Source organism: Lepidochelys kempii, chromosome 10 (assembly GCF_965140265.1).
Source record: "Lepidochelys kempii isolate rLepKem1 chromosome 10, rLepKem1.hap2, whole genome shotgun sequence".
Classification (NCBI taxonomy): Eukaryota; Metazoa; Chordata; order Testudines; family Cheloniidae; genus Lepidochelys; species Lepidochelys kempii.
The window spans coordinates 32,354,148-32,381,588 of record NC_133265.1 but is presented as its reverse complement, the minus strand read 5'-3'; the positions used below and the strand labels follow the sequence as shown (position 1 = coordinate 32,381,588).

The 27,441-nt window shown below is 64.3% G+C and overlaps 2 protein-coding genes across 3 annotated transcripts in view; both read left to right on the top strand.

The window, feature by feature from the left end:
• Positions 1–205: 205 nt before the first annotated feature.
• RGS11 (regulator of G protein signaling 11) lies at positions 206–26,938 on the top strand. Of its 2 annotated transcripts, none has more exons than XM_073362708.1 (17): positions 206–289; positions 3,880–3,976; positions 6,270–6,320; positions 9,372–9,478; positions 10,750–10,801; positions 11,396–11,454; positions 11,944–12,020; positions 13,683–13,764; positions 16,921–16,989; positions 19,872–19,895; positions 20,514–20,575; positions 21,657–21,770; positions 22,250–22,365; positions 22,811–22,898; positions 23,853–23,991; positions 25,331–25,413; positions 25,811–26,938. In XM_073362708.1, exons 1-17 carry the CDS (start codon positions 242–244, stop codon positions 25,935–25,937), a joined length of 1,395 nt encoding a protein of 464 aa, XP_073218809.1. In that variant the 5' UTR covers positions 206–241; the 3' UTR covers positions 25,938–26,938. The 2 variants fall into 2 exon arrangements, with proteins under 2 accessions (XP_073218809.1, XP_073218807.1); XM_073362706.1 differs by having other exon boundaries at positions 19,866–19,895.
• Positions 25,335–27,441, top strand: part of ARHGDIG (Rho GDP dissociation inhibitor gamma) — a 33,693-nt gene continuing 31,586 nt past the window's right edge. The window contains exon 1 of the mRNA XM_073362709.1: positions 25,335–25,413. The gene's annotated coding sequence lies outside the window, so the exon portion shown is untranslated. The remainder of the gene's footprint in view (positions 25,414–27,441) is intronic.

Below are 27,441 nucleotides of genomic sequence, written 5' to 3'. Positions count from 1 at the left end.
TCGAGGGGGAGGAGGGTGTGGGGGCGGACAAGGAGGCAGGGGTCCCGGGGGGGGCACTAGGAAGGGGAGAGGCTCGAGGGGAGGGAGGTGCGGGGGGGGGCGAGGGGGCTGGGGTCTCGAGGGGGCGGGGCGGGGCCGAAGGGGTTACGCGCGGCGGGCTCCGGGCGGGCTGGCGGCCGGCGGGGGCAGCAGAGAGGCCCGAGGCCGCTGCCGGCAGAGCCGCCCCGGAGCCCGCCCGGCCATGACCATCGCCGCCCGGCGCCGCCTGCAGATGCCCGGCCTGGCCAAGGTGAGCGGAGCCGGGCCCGCCCCGCCCCCTCTGCAGCCGGGCAGCCCCGCGGTGCCCAGGCCCGGCCCCCGAACTGCAGCGGGGGGTGGCGTGTGCCCGAGTCTGCAGACAGCCGGGCGGGGCCGGGTACCCGGGAACCGTCCTGCCCCCACGGCCGCCTGGGCAGTGGGGCTCAGTGTCCCGCACACCGGGTCGGTCCCCCCGGGCTAGCACTGCCCTGCCTCTGTCCTGCCCCCCAGGCTCCTCCCCCCCCGGGATGCCAGGGCAGCGCCCAGCGCCCTGCCTCTGTTCTGCCCCCCCCCGGGATGCCAGGGCAGCGTCCAGCGCCCTGCCTCTGTTCTGCCCCCCCCCCGGGATGCCAGGGCAGCGTCCAGCGCCCTGCCTCTGTTCTGCCCCCCCCGGGATGCCAGGGCAGCGCCCAGCGCCCTGCCTCTGTTCTGCCCCCCCCCCCCGGGATGCCAGGGCAGCGCCCAGCGCCCTGCCTCTGTTCTGCCCCCCCCCCGGGATGCCAGGGCAGCGCCCAGCGCCCTGCCTCTGTTCTGCCCCCCCCCCCGGGATGCCAGGGCAGCGTCCAGCGCCCTGCCTCTGTTCTGCCCCCCCCCGGGGATGCCAGGGCAGCGCCCAGCGCCCTGCCTCTGTTCTGCCCCCCCCGGGATGCCAGGGCAGCGCCCAGCGCCCTGCCTCTGTTCTGCCCCCCCCCCGGGATGCCAGGGCAGCGTCCAGCGCCCTGCCTCTGTTCTGCCCCCCCCCGGGATGCCAGGGCAGCGCCCAGCGCCCTGCCTCTGTTCTGCCCCCCCCCGGGATGCCAGGGCAGCGTCCAGCGCCCTGCCTCTGTTCTGCCCCCCCCCCCCCGGGATGCCAGGGCAGCGTCCAGCGCCCTGCCTCTGTTCTGCCCCCCCCCGGGATGCCAGGGCAGCGCCCAGCGCCCTGCCTCTGTTCTGCCCCCCCCCCCGGGATGCCAGGGCAGCGCCCAGCGCCCTGCCTCTGTTCTGCCCCCCCCCCCGGGATGCCAGGGCAGCGCCCAGCGCCCTGCCTCTGTTCTGCCCCCCCCGGGATGCCAGGGCAGCGCCCAGCGCCCTGCCTCTGTTCTGCCCCCCCCGGGATGCCAGAGCAGCGCCCTGCCTCTGTTCTGTCCCCCCCCCCGGGATGCCAGGGCAGCGTCTTGTCTCTGTCCTGCTCCCCAGGCTCCTCCCCAGCCCCCTGGGATGCCAGGGCAGTGCCCAGCACCCTGCCTGTGTTTTGCTCCCCCTCCCTGTTGGAGGAGGCCTTGCAATTGGGCCCCCTCTCCCAAGTTCTCTTGGCAGCCAGGAGCCATTGCTAGGTCTCTAAAAAATGCTGAGGTTCTGGGAACACAGTGGCAGGCTCAAAAAAACAGCTCCAGGACCCAAAGCTGGCAAAAAGCTGGGATTGAGGCCCAGGCACTATAGCCCAGGCTGGAGCTTTGGGATCCCACCAGCTCTAAGCAAAAAATGAGATCTTCAGCCCTCCTGGATGCAAGAAAAGCTTGAAAAGATGAGGCAAGTGCTGCCTGTCTGAGTCTGCAGAGAGCCTGAAATAACAGCTCTAAGAGCTGGGACCTGCCTATTCATCTTAGGTCTGACCTCGGCTGCCATCACAAGGGAGAATGGGGCCACAGCATGGTCTGGGGGGGCACCCCAGGACTGTGCCCAGGGCTCTGCATTGCCTTATGAGGGTTTGTTCAAAATCAGATTGCATCCCATCTGCTCCTCTGTTCCCATGGGCTGGGGTAGGGCTGCCTGTCCCCATGTACTCTGTAGCACGGGTTGTGTGTTTATTTTGTCCCCCTCAAAGCAGGGCAGGAATTATTTCCAGGGAGGGAGATTGTTATTTTTGCTGACTCCATCACAGTGGAGCAGGGACACTCGGAAAGTGCAACCCCCCACACTCCCCCAGCCCGTGCTGGTGGCAGCTGGGAATCCAATGGGAGCTGGATTGATGCTGAAAACACAAATCCTGCATGGGGCTTGGCCGAAGGTCAGTGTCGGCACAGCACTGGCCGAGGGGGTCCCTCGGAGTCGGGCAGTGTCCGCACAGCACAGCCTGAGGGCTGGTCGCTGCCTGCCCGAGGTCTGCGATCCCTGGGGTTTGGCCAGTGTCTGCACAAGCTCTGAGCTCATCTGTGTGATGCTTCTTGGGGGTGCCCAGAGCTGTGAGGCACCTCGCTGTCACCTGCCCTGAGCATGAAGAAGTCTTGTCTGTGCAAGCCGGGGCTCAGCTCCCTGACTCCACCAGTCACGGAGAACACACGCCATCCCCTCCCAGCCGATACAGTACCCACTGGCCCTCGGCAGGTTCACGACAGGCACGCTCTCGCCCTCTGAGCTCTCGCCCTTCAGCAGCAGTGCAGAAGTAAGAGTGGCATGGTATGGAGTGGGGTTTTCACAGCCTGAAATATTTTCCCAGGGGGTTACAGCAATTCCTGCTTTAGATGGTCAGTGGGTTCTTGGTAGAGACCTTCCATGCCACCCTGTGGTGACCTGTTTTACATATATCAACCCCTGGGATCCCTGTAAACCCCTATGTTCCCCTGGTGCCATCTGCCAAGGGTCCCAGGGTCCCAGTCTGTGCCTACCTGAGGTCGGCCAGTTTGTATTCGCTTGGCGCCACTGGAAGCTTTTTGCCTGACTCGTGGAAGGAAATTCTGGGCTAGCCCGCCCCTGGGAAAGTCTCCTCCTGAGTGACCCCATCAGCGAGTGGTGCCTGCCCAGAAGCAGGAGGGCTTGTAGCTCTGCCAAAGTGCTCAGTTATTTTAGTCTGTCTTGTTATAACCCTGGAGGGTCCTGTTACCCAGAGAAACACCCAGTCCCTGTTGGAATCCTACAGAGCTCTTGGCTTCAATAGCATCTTGTGGCAGTGAATTCCACAGGCTGTGTTGTATGAGGAACGTTTTCTTTGATCACAGTTGGATTTGTTCCCTTTCAGTGACATTGAATTTCCCTTGTATTACGCGACCAGGAGAAGAGACACTCCCAATCTACCATCTCTAGAGCAGTCAGTATCTGATAGAGGACACGATAACAGACTCTTACCCATCCCCTCTCCAAGGGAACAATCCCAGTCGTTTCAATTGCTCCTCACTTTCTCCAGTCTCTGATCCTTTTCATCGCCCTTCTCTGCACCCCTGGAGCTCTGCCATATCCTGTGTTGAGCTGTGGGACCAGTGCTGCACACCGTGTCCGAACAAGGCCGCATCACTGATTTATGTACAGATGTTACAATGCTCCCTGCATCCTTCCCTGCCCTGTGCCCCTGGTTTGTTTTTTTTCTCCATAGAGCTGCCCGCAGTGACACCCAAGATTATTTCCCGATGCACGGCCCGGGTCTGCAGGTCACTGGGAGCAGCTTGGGTTATTCCCTCCGTTGTGCATCCCCCGGTATTTGTCCGATCTGAATTGTGCTGCCCACAGGGCCCCACATTCCCCTCTTGTCTCTGCTGTGTGGGGCCGTCCTGCCCGTGGGCAGAGGGGCTGGAACTCTTGCAGTTTGCTGGCCGATCCCATGCTGAGCGGGTGGGGGGAGGAGGAGGGCTGCTGTCCCCAAGCTAGCATCTCAGCTGCTCTCTCCCCCAGATGGAGCATGTGATCGTAAGCATGCAGGATCCCGACATGGGCATCAAGATGAGAAACCAGCGCCTGCTGATAACAGTGATCCCACACGCCATGACCGGTGAGTGCTGCCAGACTTCTGGCCTGCCCCCTCCCTGCACGCAGCTCTCGTGCCCCCGGGGCTGTCAGTCATCTGCCTTGCTATCCCCTCTCCTGCCGTGCCATCCCCTCCACTCTGTCCCCGCCCAGCCCGGCCTGAGCCAGTCAGCCCCGGGCACTGGTGACTCAGCGGGGAGACCCTGCCATTGCTCACTGTGCCCTGGATATGAGAGCACAGAGCAGCTGTGAGTGTGCTAGGGTAATGAGTGTGCCTTGCACTGCAGCTCCCCCCACTGCCATCCTCTGGGCAAGGGCTCTGAGTGTGTTTGGAGTGGGGGGGGGTGATGTGATTGCACACTGTGTGAGGCATGGGTGATGTGTGTGGAGTGTGAAAGCACTATGGCATGCGCATGGCACTGTAAGTGCGCAGTGTGTGTGTGTGTGTTCAGGCACTGGGGGCTAGCCATGGGTGTGTACACCATGTATATGGTGTGTGTGTGGGAGCACGCACTGTGTGCATGGAGGGGATGCGTGCACCGTGTATGCGATGATCGCTGTGAGTGTTCACTCCATGCATGGCGTGCACTGTGTGGTGATCACTATGGGCACACTCTGCGTGCATGGTGGGGGGGCACACACTTTGTGTGTGGTGATCACTCTAAGCGCACACTGGTGCCTGGGTCGGTGTGCACGGACTGTGTGTGTGGTGATCACTGTGAGCGCACTGCGTGTACGGTGGGGGTGTGCACAGTGTGCGGTGATCACTGTGAGCTCACACTGCGTGCACGGTGGGGGTGTGCACAGTGTGGGGTGATCACTGTGAGCTCACACAGTGTGCACGGTGGGGGTGTGCACAGTGTGCGGTGATCACTGTGAGCGCACACTGCGTGCACGGTGGGGGTGTGCACAGTGTGCGGTGATCACTGTGAGCGCACACTGCGTGCACGGTGGGGGTGTGCACAGTGTGGGGTGATCACTGTGAGCGCACACTGCGTGCACGGTGGGGGTGTGCACAGTGTGGGGTGATCACTGTGAGCGCACACTGCGTGCACGGTGGGGGTGTGCACAGTGTGGGGTGATCACTGTGAGCGCACACAGTGTGCACGGTGGGGGTGTGCACAGTGTGCGGTGATCACTGTGAGCTCACACTGCGTGCACGGTGGGGGTGTGCACAGTGTGGGGTGATCACTGTGAGCTCACACAGTGTGCACGGTGGGGGTGTGCACAGTGTGGGGTGATCACTGCGAGCGCACACTGCGTGCACGGTGGGGGTGTGCACAGTGTGGGGTGATCACTGTGAGCGCACACTGCGTGTACGGTGGGGGTGTGCACAGTGTGCGGTGATCACTGCGAGCGCACACAGCGTGCACGGTGGGGGTGTGCACAGTGTGTGGCTGCTCCCAGCCCACTGAGCTGCACCCTGGACCTGAGAGCACAGGCTCCAAGGAGCAGCTCTGGGGGAGGCTGGGGGTTGGAGGCTCCCAGGCAGCTCCGTGTGGGCAGTGGTGCATGGGGCTGAGTGGGGAGCTGGCTCTGGCCGGGCTGGGCCCTGGTGTGCTCACTGCTGCTGGCCTGGCAGGCACAGAAAAGAGTGGCTGGGGCTGGGTGGGGTCCAGCACAGGCAGGGACAAGGAGGCCAGCAGCCCTTCCCCACTCCTATCTGACCCTGACTGCCCCACCCCCACATCACCCCCTGGTCACAACCCCCTTCCTCGCTCCCCGTCCCTCCCTTGGCCCTGACCTCCTGTCAGCCCTGCATCACCCCTCCCCCCTGGCCCTGACTGCCCCATCCCTGCATCACCACTGTCCCCCTGGTCCTGACATCCTCTCACCCCTGTGTTACTCCCCTGTCCCACCCCACCCATGTGTCAGCCCCGCAGCTCTGACCCTCCCCGGCCCCCATGTCACCCCCTTGACCTGCCTCCCCACCCTTGCATCACTCCCCTGGCTGTCCCCTTACCCTACCCCCTTGCCACCCCTCCCAGCCCTGATCCCCTCCCCACTTCCGCATCTCTGCCCCTGCCCCACCCCCGCCTCACCCCCTGGGCTTGCCCCTGCCCCACGCCTTTGTCACCTTTATACACAGGTGTGGGGATTGTGTCAACGCCCCTCACTTCTGACTCGCTGTCCCCTGTGCTTGCAGTTTGGCACCCCCCCCCGAGGACGGGGCACCCCTTACCTCATGGGTGACAGTGCCCGGCTGTGCCAGCACCAGTCCCCGCCCAGCTGTGCTGGCCCAGGGCAGCGCCGCCAGCCGGCCTGGTCTCCTGTCTGAGACAGCTCGCCCCCTAATGCCGGGCACTCCTGTCCCCCAGGTAACGACATCGTGGAGTGGCTCATCCAGAAGTACGCCATCTCCGAGGAGGGTGAGTGTCCGTCCCCCCCCGACAGGCACTGTGCCATTGGTGTCAGGCCCCCCACCCCTACAGGACAGGTATTCAGAGACTGTATCCCTGCAGGGGGCGGGGGGCAGATGAGACCCATTCACTTCCTTTGCAGAACTTGTAGACGTGAGCTCTGCCAGCTCCCCTACTGGGCCAAGGCAATGCCAGGCCCCGATCTGGCCCCTGTATCGCCAGGCTGCCTCAACAGGATGCTTGCCCAAGCCACCCCCCTCTTCTCCCCATAGAGCCTGGTGTGCTGCCAGGGGCACAGCAGGCACGGGAAAGAGCCTCGCTAGGTCTGCATTAGCCTGCCCCAGGGCTGGCCCAGCCAGGCCTCTCCCGGAGCCTGTGAGGTAGGCAGCTCTCCCGGCTGCTGCCGCTGGGTCTGAGCCCCAGAGCGCAGGGAAGGGGCTGCAATGCAGCGGGTGCAGAGGTACAGTTCAACCAGCATGAAGGCCAAGAATGAGCCACCAAAGTCAGGGTGCTGTGGGGCGACATGGCTCCCATGGCCAGCCTGGCCCAGCCTGTCTGCTGGACCGTCTCCCTGGTGCCCATCCTCCCTGATGCCCATCTGGGACCGCTTAGCTGCGGGCACATTGACCTAAAAGTGGAGCGAGAGAGAGAGATGCCCAGTAACACTCAGTGGACTTAAACTGCAGCCACTTCAGGGGTGGGGTATGGTGGCTGCCTGCCTTGTGCAGTGCAGCAGTGAGGCAGGCATGTCCAGGCCAAGATATGCCCCCCCACCCCCAACTGGGATATGAATCTCTGTTTCCAGCCTGGTGCTGAGGGCACAGAACCGTCCCCGCCAGCATGGTGTGTGGGGCCCATGTTACTGCCGCCATGGGCAGCGTCTCCCCCTCAGTGTTTCCCTGGCCTGGCAGTCAGCTCCCCTCCAAGAGAGCCGTGGCTGGGGGCTGCCAATCGGGCCTGTGGCTGGCCCCAGCTCTGAGGAGGGAGTGGGTGCTACGAATCCCGATCTGCAGTCCCATGGCTGCAGTGGCGGGGAGAGATCGTCCAGCAAAGAAAGGATCTGGCCAAAATGATTTAAACACCTCAGACTGCCTGGCCTCTAGCCCAGCAGACATAGCCAGGGCCTACTGCCCACTGGCTTACCAGGGGGGCGGGGGCATAGCAGGCCCAGTGGGGTTTGATGTCCCCTGACCTCTGTGTGCTGCTTGGCTTTGCCTGCTCAGTGGGATGGGAGCAGCCAGCCGGGTTTATGTTCCCTCCTTCCCCATGGCGCAGGGGGCGAGCCCACACGATGGTGAGCTGTGCTCTGGGCCCAGACGGAGGGAGCGAGGGTAGACAGTGCTGGGGTTCTGGCACCCAGAGGGATGCCCCCTTTGTCCCCAACCAGGCGTGCGCTGTCCCTGGGACAGGGTTAGGAGCTAATGGGAATGGGCCACTCAGCACCTTGGCCCCCAGCTGCGAGCCGCCAGCGCTGACAGTTTCCGGCCAGCTCCCTGGCAGGCTTTATCTGACCCCACAGCGTTCCTAGGGCCCTGCTCTCTCCTATAACCAGCCCTGCCCCCCAAGGGAACTCCTGTTCTGCGTTCCCAGCCCCTGCCTCCCTGTACTCCAGCCTCCCCACATCTGCCAGAGCAGCACAGCCAGCAGGAGGTGGTTCTGGGCTGGTCTGGCTCTCGGGGAGCCGGGCACTCCCCATGTTAGCAGGCAGGGTTCACCGACCCAGCAGCTCCTCATGGCTGCACCACCAGGCAGCTGCCCAGCCTGGCGGGGTCAGAGCTCCCAGCTGCCCTGCTTTGGGGCTGGACCAGGTGCAGTGAAACGCAGAGAGCTGAGTGGGGGACCATGCACGGCCTGGGCTGTGGTCTGGGCGCAGCTTGGGCAGGGGAGAGCCAGCTGCTGCAGAGTCCCCATCTGGGCTGCCCTGCAAGCATTTTGGGCTCCCAGCACCGGGACCCAGCTGGGGACAGTCACCACCACTGCCCCCCGAATGGCCCCGGCTGCTGTGAAAGCTCTGCACCCCGCTACCTGCAAGTCCTTGCCCTGGCCACACTTGGCTGGGTGGCCCCTGCCATGCCTGCGGGAGAGCCTGGTGCAGCTGGCACTCACCATGGGCAGGGAGCACTTGGACCAGGCGTTCCTGGGCAGAGAACACCCCTCTCCCCTGGGTTTGCTGGCGTGGCTGGTGTGAACGCCATGGGGAGGGGCTGCGTTCTCTTGCTCTGGGAAAGCAGGGACCCTCCTTTATTTCTCTGCTTGGAACCTGCTGCTTTCATCTTTGTGTCTTTGCCCCATTCTTGCCCTTCCCTCTTGTCCTGACCCCGTGCTGGGCTCTGCCCGTCTCCCCCGCTTCACCCCACCCCCTCTTGCACAGCTCTGGGTGGAGCAGGGCCATGGGGCCTGGAGGCCAAGCTGTCTTTGGGACGTGCTCCGCTGGCTGATGAAAGGGACCAGAAGCTCTGTCCCCACCTTGGGCGCAGCCTCATAGCCAGCAGGTGGGGCTGTGCTGGGGCTGAATCGTGATGGGCTCTTGCTGGGTTGTGCTGTGGGCTCTGCGCCAGGCTGGGCCCCTCGGGATGGCAGCAGCCCTGGTGCAGGCAGGTCCCATCTGCTCTTCTGGGCCCCTGGGAACCGGCGTGCAGACTGGCATGTTCAGGGCACCATCCTTCCATCCTCTCTCCCGCACTCAGCCCTGATCGTCTCAACAGCCAAGAGGTCAGGGAGGAGGTGCGGGGCTCTTCCCTGCAATGGCTGTGAGGAGCCCTGCAGAGCAATGCTGGCTAGATACTGCTGATCCCTGGTGACAGGGGCTCTCTGGCTCTCCAGCCAGGCTGGGGGCATGGCTCCAGGGGCAGCCCACCCGGCTCATTAGGTAAGTGGGCTGCACTTGAGCCAGCAGCATGTGCGGGTTTCGCTACACACCTGAAGAAGGATTTCAGGGAAACTGAGGCACCGCGTGGGGATGGAAGAGGCTCTGGTGCAGGTGGGAGGCGCAGGCCCAGCGCGGGGCAGAAGGGAGCTGCCCCCTCCTCTCCTAGCCCCCAGTTACGCTCTCTCCTGCAGAGTCCCTGCATCTCGGCAACCTCCTTGTGAAGCATGGCTACATCTACCCCTTAAAGGACCCCCGCAGCCTGGCGCTCCGGGCCGACGACTCCCCCTACAGGTTCCAGGTAGGCCTGTTCCCAGTGAAGCGCTCGCTCCAGGTTTCTTTATGCCCCCAACATACTGAGCTGTGCCAAGGGCAGGCCCTGCAGAGACTGGGGCTGGCAGCCAGTATGTGCCCGTTGCACCGTCCCTGCAGGGCATGGCATCAGGCTAATGTTACCCACCTAGAGGGTCCTAGAGGCCGTAGCACGGGCACTCTGCTCTATGACTGAATCCAGGGCCCACCCAGCCTGCCTGGCCCTTCTCCTTTATCACACTAGCGGGTCAATCCTAGCTGGACAGGGCTATGTACAGGGTGAGGGAGCCACCTGGGAGCGGGCTCCCTGCCCCCCTCATGTGGGACATGCCACCTGCCGCCTAGGCTCTGTTCTCACCCCGGGAAGCACCGCCCGAGCCCGGCCCAGCAGCAGCAGCCTCTTGCTGGCCAGTGAGGGCTGTCACACCCCAGCACCCAGGAGGGCGCACTCCCTGCAGGGTTGGGGACAGGGAGTTTAAAGGGGCCCAGCCCAGGTGAGTGCCCTTTGGAGAGGACCAGCCTGAGAAGCATGATGTGTGACAGCACCGTGCTCAGTGGGAAGCGGCTGCAGAGCCCTTGTCATGTGGTTTGACAGAGCCCGACCTGGGGCCTGCGAGTGGCACTAACTCCCATCGACGCGGGGACCATGGGAGTGAGACCCCAGCTTTAGGGCTGTTCCAGCCTCGTGGGCACTGGACAGGCAGCACCCCTGGGAGCCCCCTGCACTGCTCCATTGTGCCCCTGCAGATGCCCAGGGCTGGGGGCGCTGCAGGAGCAGCTGTGGAGGGAGAGTCTCACATCCTGGCAGAGACCCCTTTGGCAGGGAGCCCCAGTGAATGTGAGCAGGCACCTTCTGAAATCTCCCAGGATGCACTGTTTCTGAGCACAGCGGGAATTGTCCCCAGAGGCAGGCTGGCGGGCGTGCAGGGAAGTCTGCTGTGCTCTGCCTGTGAGCAGAGGGGCTGCACGACTGGGGCTCACCAGGTTCTGCCCGGCTGGCTGGGTTGTGTCCTGTAGCTGTGGCCAGAGAAGCCCAGCCCGTGGAGAAGGGCTGTCCTGAGGGCATCTGCTCCCACATCTCTGGCCTGGAGCTTTCCCGCAGTTTCCCCAGGAGCCTGGTTGTTGGCGGTGTTGATCTGGCTCATTACCAGACCCATCCCCAGCCCAGTGAGTCCTGGCACAGATCCTTCCCCAGTGGGGCCAGGGCCAGCAACCCACCCTCGCAGCTCCCGCTCAGTGTCTGTCTCTGTCTGTCCACAGACTCCTTATTTCTGGACAAGCTCCAAGTGGCCGGCCACAGAACTGGATTATGGTGGGTGTCGTCTCTCCCTGCCCCACGCAGCGTACAGGCTGCCTGGCTCATCAGGCCTGTCTCCATGGCCAGGTTCTGGCAGCAGCCAGGGTTGCCCTGTGCCCCTTGCCCTCCCTGCTCACCCCCTATCTGCAGGAAACACGGCTCTGGGGTGCAGGCTGCCAGCTGCAATGTGAGCAGGGAAGGCCCCGTCCCAGCGTGGTGTCCGTGGGCCTTGTAGTTCCCCAAGCCGGTGCCCCCCCCTCCATTGGGACATGCTGTGTTTGACTCCTGTTCCCCAGAGTCCCATCTGGGGGAAACGTAGCCAGAGCCCAGGGCTGGAGGCCTGGTGTCCTGCCTTCTGATCTTGGCCCTGAGGGCATGGGCAAGCCCCTGACCCTGCCTGATGCCATCCTCCTAGTACAGAGGGGAAAGGGTCTCCCCTGGGGGGGCATGGGCAAAGGGGAATGGGTGCCCATTAGCATGACTCCTCCTGAGAGATCAAAGCCGAGGCAGTGCCAGGCCCAGGCTGCCAGGGCCACCCAGCTCTGTGGCCATGGGCTCCCCCTCCTCAAGGGCTCCCCACCCTGACACAGCCCTTCTTCCTCACTGCAGCAATCTACCTGGCAAAGAAGAACATCCGCAAGCAGGGTGACCTGATAGACCACGAGAAGGTATGAGCTCTGCCCATTGCAGTCCATCACAGCCCTGTGGGGCACAGGGATGGGGGGGGAGGGGGGGCAGGGAACTGAGTGTCCGCCCAGGAGAGATGTCAGCAAATCCGAACCCGCTTTAGGTCACAAGTGCAGTGAGTTTGAGCTTAGCCCCTAGTGGACATTTGTCTCACGTGAGCCACTTCTGAGTCTCTCCTTAACACAAGCCCATGTCTGAAATATGGGGGGTTGGGATTAAGGGGCATGGGTGGAGCTGTGGTGGGAGCCCAGGATGGGACAGCAGGGGGCTGTGGACGGTCAGGGAGCAGATGAGGGGAGTCAATGGATTGGGAGTCCTGGTGAGCTTAGGAGGCTGCAGGCAGAGGCAGCGCTGGAGAGCCCTTTGAATTTGGGTTTGGGGGCCCCACACCCCTGCTTGGCATGGGTCCGTCTGGGGAGCCCTGTGGGGGAAGGGCCAGCCCAACTGACTGCCTTTTACACTCGCTTTAGGATAACTACAACCTGCTGCACAAGAGGATCAATCACACCTGGGATTTTGTGGTGATGCAGGCGCGGGAGCAGCTCCGGTGAGTCCCATCCAGTGGTCCGAACCCCAGCACTGCAGCATGGCTGGGGGGAGCCCAGGCCCAAGTAGTGCTTTGCCCACCCATGTTGGCTCAGCTGGCATCAGTATGCCCAGGGCTGTGGCAATTTGATGACCTCTGCTGCAGAGTCACGCTGCAAAGTGACCAGCAGGGGGTGCTGTATGTGTTGGGGGCTCGGCACTCACTGGCACCCAGGCCCATCCCCGCGTGGCCTCCCAAAATCATGGGCTCCCCAGGTCCAAACAGAACCATGAGCACTAATGCCAAGCTGTGTGCCTGTGCCCACTGGCAGTCTGAGCCCATAGGCCAGTCACCCAGTACCTTGGGCAGTCATTAGCACCAGTGCCCGCCTACCCTCTGAGTGGATCATCTCACACCCGCTTTGCCCTAGCGTGAATGGCTGAGCAGGGCGCAGACCCAAAGGAATCTGGCCAGGGTGAGCTGTGTCTGTGAAGCACAGATGATCTGAATTCCAGTGGTTGCATTGTTAACAGTTACCCTGCTGATCCACCCTTACAAACCTCCTCCCACCCTTCCCAGCTGCCCTCGCCCCCAGCTTCCCCGGGCCACTTCCACCAGGGAGCCCGTGGGGCCTGGACACTAAGCCGTTGCTGAGTGCTGAGAATGAACCCAGCACAGTGGGGCGGGAAATCCTTCCAGCCGGGCACTGGCGAGTGACCACCGCAGGGACGGCCCGACAGACTGGAAGGGCCTCGGGCCCAGCTAGCGGCTGCTCACGGCCTGGCCAGCTCCCTCCCGCCGCCTCCTGGGGCAGGTGCTGGGAGTGGCTGCTCAGAGGCTGCAGTGTTTCTGCCCTGGTGCCTGGGGGCAGGGCCAGCTGTAGGGGCTTGTCGCCCAGGTCAGTGCCCAACCCAACCACAACCACAGCTTGGCTGAGCGAAGCAGGGACTGGGGTGTCCAAGCACTGGAGCCCAGGGCGGCTCTGCCTGAGCATGGCGTTTGGGAGGAAGACCGAGGGAGCTGCCAATCTTGGCAGGACTATTATGGAGCCAGGCGGGTGCGTTCAAGCACTGGACATGAGTGCGGGCACCCCTCTGGGCAAGGCAGGGCCTGGAGCTTCCATTGCCCCACATGGGGGAAGGCCAAGGCCTGGCATGATTCTCCTCCCCCCCCTCCCCTGGAGGTGCCAGAAGCCGTCTGCCCTGCTGTGACGATGTGACGCAGCAGGGAGGGGGGAGTGTTGACCTGGGAATGTGCCCAGGGGATGAGAGACCTGAGAGCCTGTAACCTGAGCCAGGAGAGGGAGGGGGAGGTAACACCTATGCCCAGGAATGTGAAGACTGGCTGCAGGAGAGAGCCTCCTGGGTGGGGGGGGTTTAGTTTCAGTTTGGAGCTGGGTGGAGGAACACAGGGAACCCCAGGGCTGGGGTCTAAGCTCCCTGCTCCCCCAGAAGGACTTGACTGAGGGGTCCTGGGTGTACCCACAAGCTCTGTTTTGGACTGTGTTCCTGTTGTCCAACAAACCTTCTGTTTTACTGGCTGGCTGAGAGTCTCAGTGAATCCCTGGAAGAGGGGTGCAGGGCCTGGACTCCCCCACACTCCGTGACACCTGCTGGCTAAGGGGTTGGTGTGAGCGGCTGCCCCTGGCAACGCCGTGCTCTGATGCTACCCTTCTATTGACAGGGCAGCCAAGCAGCGACGGAAGGGGGATCGTATCGTCATAGACTGCCAGGAGCAGGCCTACTGGCTGGTCAACAGGCCCCCGGTAAGGCCATGCCGGCCCAGAGCCCTGGGGCCCCTCGTAGCAGGAGGGTGCACGCCTTGGTGGGGCTGCTGGGGAGCCCTGAGGGTGGCAGGAGGACCCATGAGGTGGGGTGAGGTGCACTGGCAGGGTGGGATCCCCGGTTGTGGAGGGGCAAGGTGCGCCAGCGGGATGGGACCCCCGGGGTAAGGTGATGGGACAGGACCCCCAGGGTGGGGCAGGGTAAGGCATTCCAGCAGGGCGGGACCCCTGGTATGGTGTGTGGGGTGGGGTGAGGCGTGCCAGCAGGGCAGGACCTGCAGGGCAGGGCAGAGGGGCGGGACCCTCAGGGTGGGGCCCACAGGGTAGGGTGGCAGGGCCGGACTCCCGGGGTAGGGTGGTGGATTGGGGCAGGGCGAGGTGAGGTGTGCCGGCAGGGCAGAACCCTCAGAACAGAGCAGGGCGGTGGAGCAGGACCCCCAGGGTGGGCCCTCAGGGTGGAACAGAGGGTGGGATGGGACCCCAGGGCAGAGCAGAAGACAGGGTGGGTCATGATGGTGGGGCAAAGCCCCTGGGGTGGAGCAGGGCAGGGGCGGGGTGCACTGGCAGGGTGGGACCCCCGAGATGGGACAGTGGGGCAGGACCCCTGGGTGGGTCGGGGCATGCTGGTTGGGCAGAGCCCCTGGGGAGGAGTGGGGTGAGACGTGGCTGGCAGGGCAACCCCCCGGAGGTGGGGCATGGCCAGCCTTGTGTGGTGGGGTGACAGCTGCATTCCAGTCCCTTCTCCAGCCATGGGACAGGCACACCACACCTGCCTCACTGCCACAGCCGCCCTGAGTGCCATCCGTGCTGGGCATGAGCCCCGCACGTCCCCTGCAGGGAAAGGAGCTGGGCCATAGCAGAGCTGAGGGCAGACATCTGCAGAGGCTGGGCGGGGCGATGAGGGGGAATTCTCAGGGACCCTGGCATCCGGCCCCTGGGACTCAGCCTCCCAGCCTGTTGGAGTCAGCCTGGCTGAGACATGGGCCCTGCGGAGCCCACCTTGGGGGGCAGGGGGCTGTCCCATCATTGCCTGTGCTGGCAGCTCAGAGGCCCACTGAGGCCTCCCTCCATGAGACCTCCGGGGAGCCCCATCTGCCCCGACCCCCACAGGGTCAGGTGCTGGCTCCAGGCAGTGAGTGACGAGCCTAGAGGCCACCCGCCTGCCCTGGTGCCGCCTGCTGGCAGCGACTGCCCCAGCTAGGCGTGCATCAGCCCCTCCCCTCCCTGCCCACCAGAGGGCACTGGCTTTCTGGGCAGCCCTCCAGTGCTCTGAGGGGCACCCAGCCTGGTACCACAGAGCCCTGGAAGGGGGTGGCCGTCCCTCCCCTGGCAGGGCTTAACCCCTGTGTCTTGGTGTGATGAGGCTGCAACTCACCAGGGCATGGGCAGCAGCTGGGGGCTGGCGCAGGGAAGAGAGCCCTCAATGGCAGGGAAGCTGGGGCTGCTCCCCCCACTCCGTGCTGGCTGGTTCCGAGCACCTCACTCCACTAATCCCGCACCCCCACAGAGCTCAGCACCGCAGAGGGTGGGTCTCCTCTCCCCAGCCGTGCAGGACAGCGGGGCACACACAGCCCTGTTCCAGCTCCCTGCAGCTCTGCCCAGGAGCGCAGCTCCCCTCTCAACCCCCCAGGCCAGCTGCCTCCATGCCCGGCCTGGCGCGCTCTCCCAGAGGACGGGTGCAAGCAGCACTCAGAGCATTAGCGCCGGCTCAGAGGAGCGGGCCACAACAGCTGGCGTTAAATCCTCTGCCTTCCCTTTAGTCTAATGCCAGTCACCGCCTGCTGCTATGGGGGCTGGGCAGGCAGACGGGGCCTTGCAGTTCCTGGGGGATCTCCCAGCTCAGGGGCTGGGCACTGCGGCGGGATTGCTGTTCTGCCCTGCACCCGGGTCTTCCCTGCTGGAGGGGCTGGGTGAGGGGAAGTGAGGGGAGCGCAGGGCCCGTCCGGAGCGCGTCGGGGCAGCAGCACCCAAGGCCACCTGTCGTCACATGCAGGGAGCGCTGATTTCCCGCCCCAGGCAGCTCCAGGATAGCTAGTGTCCTCGGGACTGCGGGACCGGGCCCAGGCTGCAGCCCCCCAGGGATCCATGGGGCCAAGCTGCAGCGGGCTTCCTGTGGGGCTCTTTCTGGGATGGAGAGTAACCCCTGAACCAGAGAGTGCTGAGCCTGCTGCCATGTGTGTCTGGCTGTGCCCTGCTCCCAACTCTGCCCTCCGTGGCTGCACCTGCTGGCAGAGCCCGGGCCCCAGACTGGGCAGCCCTGCTCGAGACGCCCGGCCGGCCGCAGGGGGTGCCCCAGCCTGGGGGTACTGTTGAAAATCGGACTGCGTGTTTGCTGGCTGGTGTGGGTCTGACTGCACAAGACCTGGAGCTTTCCAGCCCCTTTCCTGGCAGTGACCCTGGGACCATGGCAGGATTATCCCAGCATGCTTAGCCTGGGCTACCGCATCTCCAGACAGAAGCTAGCCCTGATACCCTGCTTGGCAGCACAAAGAGCTGGCCTTGGGGCCCTGCCGCCAGCCCGAGGGCCGAGCGTGGCTTGGGGGTTGAAGGGAGGGCCCTGCTCTGCGTTGACTCTGGTACCTGGGCCCGTGGGGAACAGGTGGAGAAGAGAGCTGCCTGTAGTACAGGGTCCTGTGTAGCCACATGTGCCCGGGGACCTGGGCATGGGGCCCTGTGCCCCTGGGAGCCCTGAGGCTGGCATGGAAAGTGCTAAGGGGTGACCACGCCCAGTGTGGTGTGAACTTTCCCCCAAGCGGGAGCCCCCAGTCCTCCCCCCACCCCCCAGTAGACCATTCGCAGCCTGATGGGCTGACCAGCTCACCCCGTCGCTCAGCATCCCCCAGCTCTAGAGCCCCTGCGTAGCCCCTCGGGCCCTGCCAGCCCCTGCTGCAGCTCCCCGAGGTGCGTGTTAAGTTGGTGTCAGTGTGCCGAGCCCCAGGCACTGCACCGGTCCCATGAGGTCAGGTCTAGGTGGATTGGCGCTCCCTGTGCCAGGATTTCAGAGCCGAGGTAGGTTCTCTGCACAAGAGTCCTGGCGGCCGATGCCAGAGGGGTGACGGGATGGGCACTGGATGCGAGCTACGGGGACTGGGGAAGGCAGTCAGTGGGGTCCTGACCTCATTTTCTCTCCTCTGGCAGCCGGGAGCCCTGAACGTGATGGAGCATGGGCCGGAGCGGAGGAATTGCCACATCAGCCGGGTGCAGCTGGTGAGTGTCCTGCCAGGGTGTGCACCTCCCTCCCTCCCTCTTGCTGGGACAGGAGCTCTGTGCCAGCCACACCCTGCCCTGGGGCCAGCCAAGGGCTGTTCCCCACTGCCCATTTGCCAGGGCACTTGTGCAGGGGCACAGTGCTCCCAGCAGACTGCCACAGGCTGCTGTCGGGCCTGTCTGAGAAGCTGCTTAGCTCTTCCCAGTCCGAGTAGGTAAAGACTGGCCCAGCCAGGGCTGCTTCCCTTGGGCTCCCACGTGCTTCCTTAGCCCGGCCCGGCGGAGTCCCACAGCCACGTGGAACAGACGTGGAGCCAGGTCTGGGAGCCTCCCAGAGCCCACGGGCTGCTCCTCATGCTCAGAGGTTCACACAGCCCAAGGCCAGAAGTGCCCATTAGACCACCCAGGCCAGACCTTTCAGCCAGCTACCCCTGCCCAGGGACTTCAGCTCTCGCCAGCGGGACCACGGTGCACCAGTGCCTGAAAACTGGTTACGTGAGACGTGCCCAGATGGGCCCCAGGCTGGAAACCCCCCAAAGTCCCTGCCAATCTGCGCTGGGGGAAATTCCTTCCCGCCGCCCCCGGCCTCCGATCTGGGGATCAGCGCACAGCGGCCAGGTGTCAAGGACGGAGGGTTTTCTGTCCCACCCCGAGCCCGCTGGCCCGTCCCCAGCTGGGACCCATCTCTGACGCTTCAGAGAAAGCGAAACTCTCCCCGCTGACTGATGCGGCCACTGGCCGTGGCCCCAAAGCACGAGAGCAGCGCGCAACCGTTCTCCTAACCCAGAGCTGGGGGAGGCGATGCTGGCTCTCCTGTCCTCAGGATGGCCCCCAGCATCGCCTCGGCTCGCTGGTAGCTGTGGGTGCACCTGAGCCCCCAGGGCATGATCCTGTCTGTGCCCAGCCCCAGGCACTGCAAACTCCAGTCAGGTCGCTGCTGCTCTCACCCTGGGCCCCTCAGCATCACCGGGTTGCTTGGGATTAGTCCCCAGGTGTGTTAACATCTCTTTCCCAGCTGTTCCCCACCCTGTCTCTGATCTCTCCCCTCCCTGTGTGTGGAGTTCGTCCTCCCCGCTGTGTGCATCACCTGCTCACTAATCCCCCAGCGCTGCTAACGGCTGGGAATCCACAGTGGGCTGGGCCCCGCAGATCTGCTGGGGAGACAAGAGCCCTGAGGGCCAGGCCTCCCCCAGCTCCCCTAGCTTGCATCCAGTGCCCGCCCTGCCAGCCCTCTGGCCCTGACGCTCCCTGCGCACCATTGCCAGGCTATCCAGTGAATACAAATCTGCTCTGCCAGCGCCTGACCCAGCCAGCCACTCCCTGGCCATGCCAGCTGCTTTGGGTGACAGGCTGGGCCTGGTGCTCCTGGGCTGTCTGTCCTAGCGTGACCTGCCCGACGCCTGCCAGCTCTGGGCACCCTCTCCTTACCTCCCCAGCGGCCACAGAGAGCTGCCACGGCAATTGTTCAGAGCCCTGGCAGGAGAGCCAGCCGCCGTCCTCGGGGAGCAATGTCAGCAGGTGCCGAGAGGCGCAAAGAGTCCCAGTGGCTGTCCCGTGGGCACTGCATCCTCAGCATGGAGTTCCCGGCCTGGCCAGAGCCCTTGCTGCAGTGAGCCGTGGGCCTGGCCTCTAGCCAAGCCAGCCCTGGGATGGGGGCCGAGCGCCATCAGAGCCATGGCTGGCCTCGGGGGGGTTTGTCACTCAGCGGCTATTGGTGCCCCGTCCTGTGTGTCGTGGTGTCACTAACGCAGCCCCCGGGGGCTCCTCTCCTCTCCTGTCTGTCTGTCGTGCCAGCTCCTTACTAACTGCTTGGCTTTGTTTCTCTTCTCTTCTCCTGTCTCGTGCCTCGTCTTCTGTCCAAGTAAGTGTCCCTAACCCAGAGCTGCCCACGATGGGGCCTGTGTGATGGGCCGGGCTGCACAGGGCTGGGGGGTGCACACAGTTAGAGCAGGGCACTGGGAGACAAGACTCCTGGGTTCTATTCCAGGCTCCCCCATTTACTGATGTGTGAACGTGGGCTGGGCTGGTGACCGTGCCTCCTGGGTGGCGTGGAAGGAGGCCGTGGGGAGGGGCAGTGCTCTCTTGTGGCTGGAACAGGGCTCTGGGCCATCCCGGATCCCCATCTCCCACCCCAAGCATGGGGCTGGGCAGCACCAGGGGCTGCAGCTCTGGGGTTTGTGCTGGCAGTCGCACAGCAGGGCGCCGCACCCTCTCCGCTGGCACTGTGCAGTTGTGCCATCCTTTCCGGCCAGCTGGTGGCTGCACAGCCCAGCATGCCAGGGCATCGCCCTCCACTTCCCCCTGGCTGCCTGGCTCCCCCTCTCCTGGACACCCGCCTGGTATGGTACCAGGCAGCTCTGTGCCAGTGCTGGCCCCTGACCCCTCCCGTCCTGTGTGGTGAGGAGCTGCCTGCTGGGGGATGGGTACCCATGTGTGCTGGGGGCATTTGCAGGTGCCCATCACCCTGGTGTTGGGTTCATGGCTGAGCAGCTTGCTGCTTTCCCTTCTCCCCTGCTGGGAGTATGGGAGACTGGAATCCTGCTGCTGTTCCCCCGGGGCTCTGGCCTGTGCCCTGCGCTGGCCCTGGCCCAGCTGGAGTGGGGGGCCCCATGCAGTGTGGCTGCCCCAGTGGGCAGAGCAAAGCGCCCTCCAGAGCCTGCCCAACGCCCATAGCCCCAGTCTGGCTGGGCTGGGATGCAGCTGGGAGTGCCATGGGCATGCGGTTGGCATGGCTCAAGGCGGGCTAGCAGCCAAGCCTGGAGATGCTGGGGTGAACCCTCTCTGGGCAGGGCTGGCACGGCCGAGCTCTTGGCTCGCAGCAGGGCCTTTCTGGGGGCTCGGCTGGGTGCTCACACTCCTCTGTCGGTCTCTTTCAGCCCGAGAACACGGATTACTACAAGCGGGAGGTGAGTGCGAGGCTGGTGCCGGCCCAGTCGCACGCTGGACAGTGGATGGGCAGGCTGCTCCCTAGGGCCTTGGCTCTCGGACTGTGCAGAGCCTCCCAGTGAGCTAAGGGAGCCAGGCAGAGGGGAGGCTGCTGATGGCCCATGGCTCGTCCAGCCAGGCCCGCAGGGAGCCTGGTGGAAGGGAGGCTGCTGATGGCCCGTGGCTCGCCCAGCCAGGCCTGTGGGTTTCCTGACATGATCGTGACCCTGCTGGAAACCCCACAGCGATGGCTGAGCCAGTGCTACTGCATGGGACTGTGTCTGCCGTGCCAGGGCTGAGGGGCATGTGTAGAGTGGATGGGCCATGCCCATGGCTGTGCCCTGTATCCCCCCCTACCAGGAGCAGGGGAAGCGTTGCTAAATCTGTCCAGAAAGGGCTGAGGAGTGGGGAGGTTTGGGCCTCAGGCACCCCGGGCTTGGCTCAGGCTCTCGCTGTTTCCCCATGGCCTGGCAGGGAGCGTGGGGGTAGGTAACAGCTGGAGCAGCTCCTGTCCCTCCAGGATTTGTGCCCTGCTTCTCGGGCTGGCCGGGCACTGCTGTTCTCTCCTCAACCCCACTCCTCTCTGCGCCCGCACCCAGATCGAGTGCTGCCGAAAGGCCATGGGCAGGACCCGCGTGAAGTCCTCCATTTGCCTGGAGGGGTAAGTTGCCATCCCCAGGTGGGGGGTGGGGCAGGCCCCGGGGAGCCTCAGTGGCATTTCCATCCCCGTCCCTGGGCACAGGGCTGAGCCACTCATGCAAACTCCTTGTAGCTGCCCCTGGCTCTGGGGGAGGGGGTGTAGACAGCTCCACTCACACCTAATAACGCTGGGCTCTCCACTCAGCTGCTGGTGTCCAGTGGGAGCCACACCTACTCCATGTGACTCCCTTTTCCAGCAGGGGGCGCTACTAGGATATTAGCATCCCAGGCCCAGAGCCCCACTGGGTTTAGCTAGTGGCATTTTTATTCCAGGGCTGGAGCTACACCCAGCTCTGCTGGTCCCCCTCAATCCTGACCCGCAGCCCCTGCTATCCCAGCCCTGGGGCTCCCTCCACCCCCCAGCTCTGCCGGTGCCCCTCAATCCTGACCCACAGCCCCTGCTAGACCAGTCCTGGGCCCCCAAAAGTGACAGTGTCCATATTTCAGCATTACACTGCAGCCTCTTGTGGCTGGTGCTTGTGTGACCCTCACAGACAGAAGCTGACTCTGTGCTGGCCCCTGGCCCTGCTGCTTGTGGGGGTGACATAGTGCTTGCAGAAACAGGGAGCCCCTCTAGGAATCGCCCTGGGGCCAGGCCCTATGCCCAGGGCTGATGCAGAGCAGTGCAGCGGGCCGTGGGGCTGGGAAGGGCTTTAACAGAATCTGTGCAGCATGACACACACCCCGAGGCCTGGCTGGAGCCCTGGCTCTGAGCCATGTCCCATCCTTAGGGCTTGCTGGGAACCAGCAGCAGGCTGGGCATCCGGGAGTGCTTCCCAGAGAGCGCCCGGGCAGCAAGAGAAAGCAAGCCTATGCCCTCGGAGACCGGCCCTTCCTGGGCCTGCCAAGGCGCCAGGCTCTACCTGTCCATCTATCTGTTGGGGGGCACTGGCAGGACATGTGGGACAGAGCAGCAGCAATGCCTGCTCCCCAGTGCTGCTTGGCACAGCTCCCAGGTCCACCGGCCCCACGCTGGACCTGTCTGCTGGGTGGAGGCCATGCGGAGAGCCCAGCTGTGCTCACCATCACTCCTCCCTTGGCAGGTACATCAAATTCAACGAGCAGTACGTGCCCCACGATCCCATCATGTCGGGCTGCCTGCCCAGTAACCCCTGGATCACGGACGACACCACATACTGGGCCATGAACGCCCCTACGTAAGCGTCCGGGGCAGGGGGCAGCACAGGCCGCAGTGTGGGGATCCAGCCTGTGGCTGGTTCCTCCCCAGCACTGGGGCTGGCAGGGGCTGGAAGAATATCAGTGTGCTGCAGGCAGTGGGCACTGGGTTCCCGGACCCCTCAGTCGTTGCCCCATTGCCATGTGCTGTGGGGAGGGTCACTGATCAACGCTGGCCCAGGGGGCCTGCTTGGAGACCTTGCCATGCCACTGGGGGACACTGTGAACCCAGGCACCATGACAGGCTGGCCGGGTCCAGCCTGGTGCTGCCATGGTCCTGGGGGCGCTGCTAAGCCTGAGCTAGTGGGGACTCTCCAGACGGGGAGGTGTGGGCCTGGTTCAGGATGAGGGGCTGGGGCCCCAGCTCAGGGCCGAACTCCTTGGGGCTCCCTCAAGCCTGTCTCAGGGCGGGGGTCAGTGGCAGCAGGAGCCCCCGTGACCTCGGTTCCCTCCCCCGCAGGGTGACAACGCCGACCAAGCTGCGCGTGGAGCGCTGGGGCTTCAGCTTCAGTGAGCTGCTGGGTGACACGCTGGGCCGCAGGCAGCTGTTGGAGTTCCTCAAGAAGGAGTTCAGCGGTGAGTGACCTACCCTGCCCGGTTGGCTTCGGCCAACGATGCCAGGCTGGGGCTGGCTCCTCCCTCCTGCTCAACGGGGCCCTGCTGGCAGGAGGAGCCATTGCCGGGGTTGGCTGGAGAAGGCCTGGGATTGCGGCCCCTCCTGTGGGGTAGCTCCAGGGAGAGCCCCTCCAGTGCCATGGGTACAGGACTCCAGCCACGGCTCAAGCACCTGCTGGGCTTACAGGGGTCCAGGGGCTGGCACGGCCGGCAGCAGAGCGCCCGGCAGGGATCCTCCTTCACATGGCTCCTCTGCACGTGGCCCCCACAGGGGTTGTATCTTCCCCGTCCTTCGCTCACCGGCGATGCATGGGCACCTGTGCCCTGCGGGGCCCAGCTGGAGCGTGAGCCGCATGGCTGGGCTGCTCCCTGCTCTGTGCTGCCAACATCGTCTCTCTCCCGCCAGCCGAGAATCTGAGTTTCTGGGAGGCGTGTGAGGAGCTGCGCTACGGGGAGCAGGCCCGCATCGCCGACACCGTGGCCTCCATCTATCAGTGAGTGCCCGGCCGTGGCCCCACTGCACCACGCCCCACATGTGCTCCCTGCTGTACCCACATTGCCCACATCATAGACTTCATCTATCTGGGAGTGCCCTGCTGAGCCCCCATCACACCCCCACCATGCCCCCACTGTGCCCAGCCTCCACTACACCCCCACCGTGCCAAGCCCCTGCCACAGCGATCCCCTACTACACTCCTGCTGTGCCCCACCACACCCCCAACTCACAGAGCCCCACCGCCCTGAGACCCCACTGCACTGAGCCCCCGCCACACCCCCACCATGCCAAGCCCCCACATGCTCCCCCTGTGCTTGCATCGTGGACTCCCATCTATCTCAGTGCCCTGTCCCATGCTCTGCCCCCAACTTGACCCCACACGTCAAGCCAGAGGGGGGCGGTGTGTGGTCCCCTCTTCAAGGCATTAGAGCCCAATGGGGCCTATACGTCGGGGTCCCCCGGGGCAGCTCTTTCCTGTGGCTCCGAGCACAGTGCGGAGCATGGTTCTGGAGAGCTGGCACGGCTCTCACCTCCTGGGGGAGGGGTGCATACCAGCCCTAGACATGCAGGAGAGCCTGGGGGCGGATGTGCCAGTCCCAGACGCGCAGGAGAGGCTGGGGGGAGGTGCCAGTCCCAGATGCACAGGAGGGGCACAGGGCATGTGGGGAGGCGGGGGGGGCTTGGCTGATCTGGGGACCTGGGAACCTGTAGGGGACTCCTCCAACTTCTCTCTAGCTGCCGACCCCCAACCTGAGCTGACCTGGCGGGTGCCCTGATAGAGCTGTGTGGATGGGGCTCGGGGTGGGGTCTGAGCCCATGGCCTCTGCCCCTCGAACCCGCAGGGGGAGCCCCCTGGCCATTGCCCCTGCGGTGCCCTTGCTGGGAGCCCAGGAGCACCCCGCATGGCGCTGAGCCAGCCCTGCTCAGGCTGGGTGTGTGCCCTGCTCCCCAGGCAGTTCCTGGCCCCCGGCGCCACCCGCTGGGTGAACATCGACAGCAAGACCATGGAGAGGACCCTGGAGGGCATCAAGACGCCACATCGCTACGTGATGGACGATGCCCAGATGCACATCTACATGCTGATGAAGAAGGTGGGGGCCTGGGCCCTGCCCCCACACCTGCCCCTCCCCTGGGCACTGGCACCTCCTCCTCAGCTTCAGCTGCCCCAGGTTACCCACGGGGCTGGGAGAGCCCTGGGCACTGGGCTGCAGCTTTACCAGCCCGAGCAGAAGCATGGGCAGAGGGGGGTGGACATAAGAACATAAGAATGGCCATACTGGGTCAGACCAAAGGTCCATCCGGCCCAGTATCCTGTCTACCGACAGTGGCCAATGCCAGGTGCCCCAGAGGGAGTGAACTTAACAGGTAATGATCAAGTGATCGCTCTCCTGCCATCCATCTCCACCCTCTGACAGACAGAGGCTAGGGACACCATTCCTTACCCATCCTGGCTAATAGCCATTCATGGACTTAATCTCCATGAATTTATCCAGTGCTCCTTTTTTTTTTTTTTTTTTTGGTCCTGCTTGGAGGATGGCGGGGAAGGACATTCTCCAGGGCAAGCTGGTCAGTGTGGTGGTGGCTGAGGAGCAGGGGATGGGCCATGGGGCAGGCTGGTCACTGAGAAGTGGGGGAGGGTGTCACGGAGTCCCTGGGCGATGCTCTGGAGCTGCTCCCCATGAAGCCAGTCAGGACTCTGGGGCAGTCGCCTTCCTGTGAGCAGCCTGTCTCCAGGGCACAAAGCTCACACAGCTTCCACCTTCCTGGGTCTGACCTCGGAGCATTCAGCATTCTCTGCCCCTCCGTGCGCTTCCCACAGCGACTCCGCTCAGGCGGGGCTCCTGGGGAAGCCAGAGGGTCCTGCCCCCCAACTCCTCAGTCAGACGTGACTCTCAGCCAGCCAGTAAAACAAAGGTTTATCAGACGGCAGGAACATGGTCTAAAACAGAGCTTGTAGGTGCAGAGAGCAGGACCCCTCAGCTGGGTCCATTTTGGGGGGCAGTGAGCCAGACAACCACATCTGCCCTTCACTCCATGTCTCCAGCCAGCCCCAAACTGAAACTACCTCCAGCCCCACCTTTTCCTGGGCCAGGAGGTCACCTGATTCCTTTGTTCGCCAACCCTTTAGCTCTCACCTCGCAGGGGGGAAGGGCTAGGACATCAGTTGCCAGGAAACAGCGTGTTGGCCACTGTCTGTGTCCAGACCCCTGCACCTCTAGGGCTCTGCAATGATCATACACCCTTATCCCACCACCTAGATACTTAAGAACTGCCTTGGGGAAACTGAGGCACCCCCAGGCTGGTCACTGAGGAGTGGGGGAGGGGTCGTGGGGAGGGCTGGTTGCTGGGAGGGAGAAGAGCAGTGAGGAGGTCCGTAGTTGGGCTGGCCTGGGGCTCATCCCCCCTCCTCATGCTTTGCACTGCCCCCAGGACTCGTACCCACGCTTCCTCAAGTCGGAGTTGTACCGCAGCCTGCTGGCAGAAGCCATCGTGCCCCCAGAGACCAAGAAACGGTGAGTGGGGCCCAGGCAGCCAGTGGACACAGGGTGCCCAGCCTAGGCCTGCAGGATGAGCAGGGGAGAGGCCAGGGGCTTGCTGGTGCAGAGCTGGTCCAGGCCCCCTAACAGTGCCCCGCCCTCCCCGCTGCCAACCCTACGTGGCTCTTCCGCCTCCCGCTTGTGCCAAGCTCGCTCAGCACTGCCCCGTCCCAGGCACTAACCCACCCCAGGTGCTCACTCACCCCTGGGTGCTAATCTCGCCCCGGACGCTAACCCCACCCCACGCTGTCCCCACTCCTGGCACTAAACGCATCCCACATAGCCCCCGTCCGGGTGCTGACCTCACCCTGGATGCTAACTCTGCCCTTCACTGCCCAAGCCCTGGGCACTGACCTGTGGCTCTCTCTGGCAGGGTTTTCCCATTCATGAGGAAGCAGCGTCACTCCAGCCCCAGCCCAGCACTGCTGCTGCCCACGGGGGAGCCGGAGGCGAAGGCCGAGGATCAGAGCAAGGCGGTTGCTGTCCCCATGGAGAGCTAGGATCCCCTCACCTGCCCCCACCCACTCCAGGCTGAGCGTTCTGCACTGACGGGGGGCAGGGGCTGGATGAGGTGGGGCAGCAACTGCTGGGCCCCATGGGGCACCTGCTTCTCCCCCAGCCTGGCCCACCATTGTGGCATCAGGCCCCCCAGACAGGGTGTTCTGGAGGCAATGACCCATCTCTGGCCTGCCCCACCTAGGCAGTGCCAGGGCAGCGTGGGCCGGCTGTGGGGGGTCTGTTCTTGTCCAACGGCTGCAGGTGGCTAGTTGGGTAAGGAGGGTGACTGCCCTGGGCTGGGCCCTGTGGGAGAGTGGCAGAGATGGTGAGGCCAGCTGCCCATGCAGGGCGGGCTCTCACCCCCTGGCATGAATGCAATCCCAGGCTCTCTGGCAGGGGCAGACCCAGCCTGTAGCACCCCCGGGCCTCACACACGTCATCAGGCACAGGGAGATGGGTGCTTATATGCCAGTGCAGAGCAGCTCAGCCTCAAAGTGATCCCCTCAACCCCTCCCACAGGGCAGCCACAGCCCTTGACACTAAAGGATAAAGCCATATGCCCCGGGAGCCTGTGTGCCCAGCCCTCCGGAGCCCCCTGCACAGCACCACTGGGGCAGCTCCTGCTCCCTTTGCCTTAGCTCTTAGAGTGACCCCCATCTCCCTGCCCCCGGCAGTTCTATGGGGCGAGTGGCTGCAACGGGCCAAGACACACGTGGTCTGACTCCCCTCACTGAGCTGCCCACTCCTGGCTGGCGGTGGGGGGTGTGCCCGCTGGCACATGAATACCAGGGGCTTGGGGCAATGATGGGCAGAAGCAGAGCCTGCCCCAGAGTGGCACAACTCAAGACCTCTGTGCCAGCCTGGGTTTGTGACTGAGCACAGCCCCTCCCTTAGGGTCACCCTTCTCCATACCCCAACCCTGCCAGGAGCACCCTGCTCTGGTGCTGCCCTCCCCCCGCCCAGCTGTCCTACACTGAACAAAGCCACTAATAAAGGACAACTCATGGGCAACTCTGGCCTCTCTCATTGGGGGTTGGCAATGGAGGGGTGCTGCCAGGGGAGGGGGTGAGCAAAGCCCTGCCCCTTATGGAAATCGGCACAGGGGGTGCGATGGGTGGGACCCAGAGGGGGCTTGGCACAGCCTGGCCAGGGGCCACAGAGCAGTCGTGTTGTCCAGCGCCATCCTGTCCCTGCCCTGGTGCCTCCTGGTGAGTGGTTGCCACCCTCTATGCCCCCCCCACCCGGCAGCATTCCCCCTGCAGTTCAGGGTACAGTGGCTGGGCCTGGTATTAGAGTCCAGGCCTTGTCAGTTCGAACCTTGCTGCCCTGCCCCAGGGAGGGGACGGGAGAGAGTTGGCACCTGGAGCCAGACGTGGCCTGGAGTGCTGCAGGGGCTGGTGGATTGGGGACGATCTCCCCAGCCTGTTCGGCCCAGTGGGACTTCGGCATCCTCTGGCCTAGCCCTTGGCGCATGGGCTGCTGTGCCAGTCTGGCCCAGCCTGGGGA

Coding starts and splice junctions, on each gene's coding strand:
- RGS11 (XM_073362706.1), top strand. CDS start 242: ATGACCATCGCCGCCCGGCGCCGCCTGCAGATGCCCGGCCTGGCCAAG. Junction 16,990..19,865: donor ACATCAGCCGGGTGCAGCTG/GTGAGTGTCCTG, acceptor GGTCTCTTTCAG/CCCGAGAACACGGATTACTA. Junction 22,899..23,852: donor ACCGTGGCCTCCATCTATCA/GTGAGTGCCCGG, acceptor CCTGCTCCCCAG/GCAGTTCCTGGCCCCCGGCG.